At 41.6% G+C, this 8,938-nt stretch overlaps 1 protein-coding gene across 7 annotated transcripts in view; it reads left to right on the top strand.

Annotated features, from left to right (window-relative positions):
• The first annotated feature begins 220 nt into the window (after positions 1-220).
• ZNF532 (zinc finger protein 532) overlaps positions 221-8,938 on the top strand; it is a 112,803-nt gene continuing 104,085 nt past the window's right edge. Inside the window, exons 1-2 of one of the 7 annotated variants that reach the window (XM_019518159.1) lie at positions 221-914; positions 1,710-1,818. Coding sequence is in view for 3 of the 7 variants with exons in the window: in XM_019518162.1 (XP_019373707.1) it covers positions 1,204-1,252 (49 nt within the window). In the remaining 4 variants the exon portion in view is untranslated. Of the gene's footprint in view, positions 915-951; positions 1,287-1,709; positions 1,819-8,938 lie in introns of those variants that run through there. The other 6 variants (XM_019518158.1, XM_019518156.1, XM_019518162.1 and 3 more) reach the window with 6 other exon arrangements.

The raw sequence follows: 8,938 nt of genomic DNA, 5'->3' as shown, positions 1-8,938 counted from the left end.
CCTCCCCGCCGACCCCCAGCCCCGCCCGGGGCTAGCAGCCACCCCCAGGCCCTGCTTCTGCGGGGGTCGGGAGCAGAGGCGGGGCTGGGAGCTGCCCCAGGTGCGGGTCAAGGGCATAGAGGAGCTGCGGAGATGCCCCCCGGTGGGGGCGTGGTGCAGGCCCGGGAGGGCTCCTGGACAGCACCCAGAGGTCGAGGGCGAGAGGGGGCCACATGGATGAAGAGTGGGCGCAGAGGGGAGCTCGGCGAGGAGCTCCCCCAGGCCCGAGAGGGGTGGGTGCCCGGAAGGCCTTGGTGGGAGCCACGCCAGCCCTCGCCTGCCAGGCCCCTCGGAGACGTGGGCACCGTGAAGCAGGAGGACCTGGATGGGGGTCAAGAGGCGCAGCCAAGAGAAGAGCAGCCTGGCCTCCCGGCCCCCCACCCCCTGCTCCCTGCAGGGCCGCGGGGCAGAGCAGGCAGGGGCTGCCCAACAGCGCCCAGCCCTAGTGCCACGAGGCGGGCCGAGAGGCGAAGAATTGCTCCTGGCGCTGGGACGGGCGAGGGGGCCAAGGGTTGCCGTCGAGGTGGATCTGCTTTCGGGGGGAGGCGAGAAGCTCCCAGTAGCTGTGTGGAAGGGAGGAAACCGTGTTGTTAGAGCCACCCCAAGTCCGGCGAGGAGCTGGGCGGGTAGGAGACGTCTGTTAGCAGCCGCCTGGCTGCTGCGGGCACGAGGGGGCAGATATGACGTGGCTCCGCAGCCACCCTTGTGCTATGGGGAGCAGAGGCAGAGGAGCCCATGGGTAGCAGTCTCCTCAGCGCTGCGGCCGAGTCTGCCTCGTGCAGCAAGAGAGATCCTATGAGGATTTTTATTGCGGTCTCTTTGTTAGCTACAGACACACACACACACACTCACAGCTTTCAGCCAGGTTGTGGGAGGTAAGTGGGGGAGGAGAGGAAGGGGACGTGCGTGGGGTGGAATTGGGGTGTCAGAGGGCGTTGGGGTGTGGTTGGGGTCGACTGAGATCGGGGGACACGGTTGAAATCGCCCCTACACCCAGAGAAGAAAGAACCCCTGCGATTTCAGGGACTTGTTGGCAACTCAGCGAGGGTTGCCATAGCTTTTTATGTAGGGTGACCAGAACCGGCTGAAACTGGTTTGAGGCAGATCAGCTCCTGAACACAATGCAGTCACTGAGCTACTACAGTGGGATAGCTTCCTCCCTTCATGGCAGCCAAAAGCAGAGGAGCTTGCAGAAAGATACCATCCCAAAACAGTATGTGAATGCACACTTTAGACACACTGCACTGGTATGTGGCTAATGTAGTCATAAAGGATTCTGTATATAAATGTACATATTTGCAGTAACTGAGATTACTTTGGCTTTTCATGCCTTTTTATGCTTAAGGAATGGGCAAGAGCTGAGATTTATGACCCTTATTAAATATTTTTGTTTTGCAATGGAGGGACACTGGTTATGCAGTCTATTTTAAACTAAACTACATAAAATTGATTGAATGATTTGTAATTGTAGCTATGCTTGTGACTGAAGAATGCTGCTTTGCATGCTGTTTTATTTACAGGGTGCTGTCTTGTGGTTTTCTTCTTTAGAAGACGTTAAGGGGGGTGCTGTGTCTTTCTGAAAGGCCAAAAGGAAACAATATTGTTGTAGAATTGCGCATAAAAGCATTGCAAAGATGCTGTAAGGCATACTCTTTTTTTCTTTCTTGTAGGCCTATTGATTGGGGCTGCCTTTAACCCTTTCATATTTGCAGAGGTAATGCATCTGTGACAGTAACTGAGCATTGGCTAAAAAATCTTTCAAAGGTCAAGGTTCACAAGGTGAGATATGGTATTTTGAATATGAATATAACAATAGCATGAAGGTCCGTGTATGCGAAAACTAAATCTGATTCCTGATTGTACACTTGGCACACTGGTGAAGGAACAATGGTTAAAGTGTAGGTGAAGAAATGCAGTTAACCTCATCGAGGCTTAATGGTATTAAAGCTATTGTTTGTGAAGACTTGGATATCTAAGCTAAATGCAGTATCTTCCTTTTTATATTTAATAGATGGACATTTTCACTATTCAGTCATGAAGAATAGGCCTCTGAGTGACAATCATAAATTGTGGACCACATGGCTGTGAAGTGTTCTGCATTGCACTACTGTATTACACATTGAGAATTTTCCATCTAATTACTTAAAGGTTTGATTGCCTGGCCAGATCCAGGTAGCCTTGTGCTTATTTCCCACATTGAGACTTTACTGTTTAAACAGGCATTTAATGTATTTTGTGAATAAAAATATATACAATATATTGAGTTGATGGTGTTTCTTAAACTGTATCACCCTGAGAGAATTTTGCAGTCAAGTGGAAGGATATATCTTAGAGGTTTGATGGAGCTCCAGTGGATTATTAGTGGCATAAATTACAATATTGTGCAGTAATGAAATAAGAATAGGAAACCGGATGGGCAGTGCATCAGCTGCTAAGGGGTGACTACTTTTAACTCAAAGCTTCACAGCAATGGATAATGGATAGGATTTTTTTTTGCCTCATACAAAAAATAAATGTGTACTTAGATTTGAGCTGGCATTTGCATCTTATACTGAAAGCTGGAGGTTTCAGGGAGAGGGAGAGGGGGAGAGAGAAGAAAGCAGTAATGAATATAGCAAAGGGAAGAACAAAGGCTGTTAGAGCTTACACATTGGAACACTAAACATTTTGCCTTGGGGATTCTTTTGCTAGAACTGTTACTTCCTAAAACAGGAAACCAGCAACTCTAGAATCTTATCCACTATGATTTTAACAATTCTAACCAGCCCTGGCTGATAGTTGGTCTTGTAAGTCTCCAATCAAGAAAAATATGAAGGAAATCATTGAAAATGTGTTTGATTCTAGTGTGAAAGTGAGGTTTTTTTCCTCTTGCCTTCAGCAGATTAAGTAGACAGTCTAAATGCCTTGAGAATTTTTGGATTGGGTAAGTTTTATGGTGGCTGATGATAGGCAGGGTATCTGCATCAAAGAGTGACAAATATAAAGGAACCTTGCTCTTTCTGACTGCAGTAGATTACATAAGGTATTTAGAAGTGCATTGTAGTACAGTGAAAGTAGCATGCTAATGTTTAGCCTGAAAATACTTTGTATACTTTTTAATGTATTGTTTCTCAGATTAGGGTAGAAAATAGTTTGCATGGTAGAGCAAAATGCCTAACAAGTCACTATGCTATAATTTCTTCTCATGTTTTACATAATTTGAGTGCAGAGGTTCTATATTTGACTATAGACATCTGTAGCAGAATTATGCTTGCAAACATGAATTCATGTTGCATGCTAGGAATAGTATTTATTGCTGCTGCTGATGCATGCTCTTTTCCAAGTGTCAGCTAAAATTCATATGGTTACATGAGAGCACCTTTAGTTTCCCTTTTTTACTACCAGAACAATAAGCTGTTTTAAAGTTGTAAGTACTTCAATTGTCACAAAACTCAAGTGTATTTGTTGTACCTGGATTTTGAAACTAGATCTGCATTATGCATTTTTTTTTTTTTTTTTAAGCAAAGGATGTTTTACATTTGTGAGGAATTGTATACTGTAGCCTGAGAAACCTGAATAGATGATGGTTTATACAGTACTCATGCTGTGGGATTTTATTTTTCTTGTAGTTTAATATATTCATAAATGCTGTTCACCCAGAAATTTTGATTTTGCACGTAGGCCAGCCTTTTCAGTGGAAAATGCTACTTCATGTTGGAGGGTTGGTCCTCTGTCTGTAATCATGAGCTCATCTTGCATTGAAGCTTGTCTCTGGTATTTGATCTTGAGCAGAGGGATAATGCTTTAGCAGGTTTCAAGTCTCCTTTGAATGAAACAATTGGGTTTGTTTTTCTTGGAAGCATGACTATATGGTAGAGCATGAATATGTATAACGTATTCTGATTCCTGGGAGTAGAAAATATTGACCTTAATATTTTCAAGGCCTGTTCTGTGCTGGTATTAGAGGCAGGCCCCGCCTGACTTGGAGCGCTCTCTCTGAGATTGCCTATAGCTGCTTCATGCTGCTTTGGAGCAAGAATTGCCATTTCCTATGCAGAAGGTTGTACTAGCCTGAGTGGAGGAAATAAACTGGAAAAAAAGGGTCTTGTCAGAACATTAGCCTTGTTTCCATTACATTTGTGATCTCAAGAGCCTGTTGGTTACCATTAGAAATCCTTCTATTGATATGTTCTAGCTAATTTTATGTACAAAAAATACTGGATTTGAGGAGTAATGCACAGAAAAAGAGAAGTTTGGGGATTATAGGTGTGTGTGCGTGTCGGGGGGTTGCTTGTTTTGTTTTTTGAGATTGGCTTCAATTTAAAGAGAAGCAAGGGAGGCTGATAGACCTTAAACATGGCATACATTATTTAAACAAATTTGTTGGCAAAATGTGGGGAATTTTGTATCGGCCAGCTGTAAAGGTGATTTCAGCATCAGAGGTTGTAGGAAAGAAAGCTTAGTTAATCCACTTTGGAAAATATTCCTTCTGGATGCAAAGCCAGAACTAGTAATAATAAACTTTGAAAAGCCCTGCTTGGTTCTCTCTGACCTAAAAGAATGGGACAAGAAGGTCTTTGGGTGGGAGGGACAACCTGATGAAAAGGAAATGGGTGGATTTCAGAGTACTACCCTCCTCTCTATCTTTCTGCTTCCTATTTCTTCTTCCCAATGAAATTATCTCTAAATTAGCCACACACTTTGCTGTCAGTAGTTAAAAATGCAAAAAGGAAACAGATTTCTGATTCAGATGTCAAAAGAGTCGTCATAAACTGGGTCTGATTTTATTTAAATCGTGGAAAATCTCAATGCATCTTGGTGCTTTTTTGTTTTTTAAATGGGAGGGCTTTCTTATCTTAACAGTAATGACTGTGAAAACAAAGACTAACTTCTCAACAAATCAAACATTAAAAGGATCCAAGATAATAGCGGCCATCAACTGAAATCAAAACAAAACAAAACGGCAAATTACCAGCTGTTATTTCCAATTGTGAGTATAGGTAAGCCTGTGGTAACCTGTTGGCAACGAGCAAACTACTGAAGTTTCTTTTATAGATTAAAAATCTATTACAAGAAAAGAATGTGGCTGATTTGAGTGCCCCATAATCCATAATTTGTAAAAGCTAAACTATAAATACAACGTGGGTATCTTTGCCATACCTTACAGTAAAGATACTCAAGCAGAGCTCTGTACCCAGGTCCTGTATTCCCAAGACTCAAAACGCCAGGAGCAAGCTTTGGTTATAGGAGTTTGACCATAGGGTTTATAGGAAGGTGGGGAAATAGGATGGTGGTTTCCAGTTTGCTCAGCCTGGCTGCGGCTGCTGTTGATCTGTGTGGAGGAATGAACGTGTTTCTCAGTGTTTTCTGAGGACCCCAAATTCTCTTGTTTACCAGGGGAAAGGGCATTGCTCATAGACTTACATCCTCAGCCAACCTCTATGCCACATTACAGAACTATACTATGAACCCAGAACTATACTATGAATCGCTTCTCTTAGGCATGCAGATCTTTATCTCTGTGGGGTTTCCCTGGCTTCATCCTGCACAATCCCAAACACAGCACTTTCCTTAAGTAATTTCTTAAAATAGCACATTACTTGAGCTTAGAAACTCATTATTTTTACAAAACAAACAATATGAAGTATTGAAAGTAATAAAAACGGGACTACAGCCATCAAAATCACGTGCACGTGTAGTCATGTGTTGTCTTTGTTTATTACTTGTTTGCTTTGAAGCATTTGCTAATTCACAAACCTTCAGTAATTAACATTCAGTCTCTCAGTCACTGATACGGATTAGTAAGGTCCTGTTCTGTTCTAAAAATGGGCAAGTACAGGAACAATCAGTTGGACTATTATTTTATCAAAGGAATTGTTATTCTTTCAGAAATACTTGTTTTTGGCATTGGCTTCATTACAATGCCAAACAATAATACACTGTATTAATAGGTGATAATGTTAGAAAGTGTATTTTTCCTTACATAGTCATTCTGATCGTCTTCCAGCACCTAACATAAAAACCAGTTTTTTAAACAAAAATGAACCACTGCTGTCATGTAAATGTGCTATTCAAAGAAGCAGGATCATTCATTTCTCTTCCCTTTCATTCCAGGATCTTATTTTAATGAAATGACTAAATATAAACCTGAGAAGTGCTCTGTATGTAGATCTTCTATTTTTAAGAAGTCTGAAATATAGTCCTTCTTTTAAGAAACAAAATGAGGCTGACTTGGGTTGGTTTGGATGAGCCTCCTTCTTGGGTCCTTCAGACACGAGTCTCCTAACTACTCCTGGACCTTGCTTGAGCATAGACCTCCAACTGCACTCTGCTTTTGTGGATAGGAACAAACAAGCTATGGAAGATCTCCAACGTAGTTTTCATCTGAGACCTAACTCAGTCTTAAACACTTACCGCGCCAGGTGAAAAACTACCCCGATTCATTCACACCAACCTTGTGCACAAAAATATACCTGTGTTTTTATAACTCTTACATCATCACTTTTTAAAGGTGGAAATAACGTTTACTGTAAATTTATATTGTGTCTTATGCCATACAGCTTAGTTCTGTTGTGGGCAAAGTTAATGTACATTTGAAAATACCAAGAAAGCAGATTTATAGTCAGGGTTGCTGCATTTTAAAAGCACTAGGAAGTTTATTTTGAATGTATTTGGGTATCTTGGTGCTTGGGTGGTAGAGCACATAAATCGAGATAAGGAAAATTAACATTTAAGCCCTAATGATTTCCTTAGTCTTTAGTGGTTGTGTTACAGGAAATAAAGCTGAAATCCTTTGAAGTTCTTATTAAACTAGGGAGTAGAGCTTTAAACTGTTTCTTAGCCAGTGGCCACGGGTAGGATCATTACAGTTCATAAACATAATTCATGATTTTTTTGCCATGAGTGTTCATTTGAAAGTTTTAATATTGAAAAATAATTGCTAGTAGTCTTCTTATGGAGATGTTTGCCTTCCTAAGAAAAATCAGTAGAACATTCTTTGCGAATATCTGAATTAAGTTGAAAGTACTAGGGTCTGTTTTGGTGCAAATTTGTCAGAAGCTCTGAGACACACCAGCACTTCAGCAAAAAATGACAGGGGAAACTAAAGGCATCTGTTTAACTTGGTGGCAGAATACTCTGGTGGGGTTTGATCTGAGCTTTGCCTCTGGGAATAGATAGACATGCTTCTCTTCATTCAAAAATTCATCAGTGAAGATGCTCTGAAGTTGTTCTCAAACAACTTGGCTACTCTCAAACACATTAGAGACCATTGTCTAAGCTGCCTCCTGGAATGACTCTGGAGCCACTTTACAACTGTACTGCCAAGTTTGAGGTGTGCATGTGGGAGTGAATGGCCAGTTGGTGTTTGTGGTCATCCTGGCTGGGACATGCTGTGCTTCGACTTTGTAATGCCATGGGTAAAAAAGAGTTTTGCTCTGAAAGAGCAGAGAGTCTGTTACATTTCTGAAGTGGAGATCTTTTGGACTCTCCCACGGTAACAGATTGTGGAATCTTTGATAAGCCAGGAGGGGTGTGTATGTCGCACAAGGATGACAGGCACTACAGACTGTGGCTAAAGGGGCCTCATATATAACCTACTGGGTGTTTCAAACTCTGCTGGGTCATCATTTGAATTGTGTTTCTTATTTCTTGAATCTTGAAGGTATTAGATATCTTATGCAACTAAGACACTGCTTCTGTTGCCTTGTAGCATTCACCTTTATAAACAAAGAATCACATACTGTTAAGGATCTTTACAAGTATTCATTATTATGGTATGCAACTTTTGGGGTTTGTCTATATGGGAAAATTCCCTGGCATAGCTGTACTGGGATGTTGTTGTTGTTGTGAGGCTGGCATTACTCATTGTGTGAATGTTCTATTCCAAAATTAAAAAGTGACTTGTTTGGGAGCAGACTGATTATCCCACATTAGAGGATTTTTTGTTCTAGAATAGAGTGTCCAAGTAGGGACTGATATTGGTATAGCTATAAATAGGTCATTTCTTTGTACAGATGAAAGAGACTTCACATTAGACATAAAAAAGTCCAGTCTTGGCACTTACTAATTTTACATGCTCTAATGTGTGCTTAGTTTCTCAGACGAAAGATGTATGCTAAAAAATAAACAATTTATTTCTCTCAGTAATATGAATTGGGGTAGCAAAGAGTGTAGGGGAGAGAGGATGGAGGAGCTGGTTACAAAACTTGTTTTTTTGTTTGTTTTGGTTTGGAGGGGTTGAGTTTGGTATATTCATATAGTGGCCGACTCCTCAACCCCTTAAAATAGTTATGTGCACTTGTGGGAATCCTTAAAGAAGTTCAGTTTAAAGAAACATTCAAAAAGAAGAGATGGGGTAGGGCAATGGAGGGGTGGGCTGGGATAAAGTAGAGGCAGAATACAGAAAAGAAGGGGGCCATAAGGCAATTAAGTAGTTCAGATTCACGGAAGAACAATGCGGTTTTAGCAGCTGTGAGCAGGAGTGAGAAAGGAGATGATGCAAATGAGGTATACCGGAGGGCAGGAAGTTGCATTAGTAGAGATGGAAGCTAACCAGGAAATAGAAGTGATGTTAGCACTTGGCATAGGGTGGAAAATGAAGGTGGTGACAGTGCTGGGAAATGTGATAGGTTGATGAAGACGAGCTTATTTTTCATCATGTTAAGCATAAAGTTGGTAGGGAGATACCTTGAAAGAGAAACTGGTAAGGCAGCCTATAATTCAACACTAGAAACAGGATGCAGAGAGAATAAGTTTGCAATACACCCTCATAGAAGTGATAGTTGAAACTGGGTGAGTAAATAATGTTGCTCAGTTATACAATTTACAGAGAGAAAGGGAAGAAGCCAGGACCTGTGTTAGGTCTTGCTAATTGGAAGGAGAAGCAGACCCTGGAAAAAAGAACCCCCCCCCCCCCCAA

The sequence above is a fragment of the Gavialis gangeticus genome, unplaced genomic scaffold, assembly GCF_001723915.1.
Source record: "Gavialis gangeticus isolate Ggan-Ray unplaced genomic scaffold, GavGan_comp1, whole genome shotgun sequence".
In the NCBI taxonomy this organism is placed as follows: domain Eukaryota; kingdom Metazoa; phylum Chordata; order Crocodylia; family Gavialidae; genus Gavialis; species Gavialis gangeticus.
Note: the sequence above shows the minus strand (reverse complement) of the source record. Positions and strands in the feature narration are given on the sequence as shown.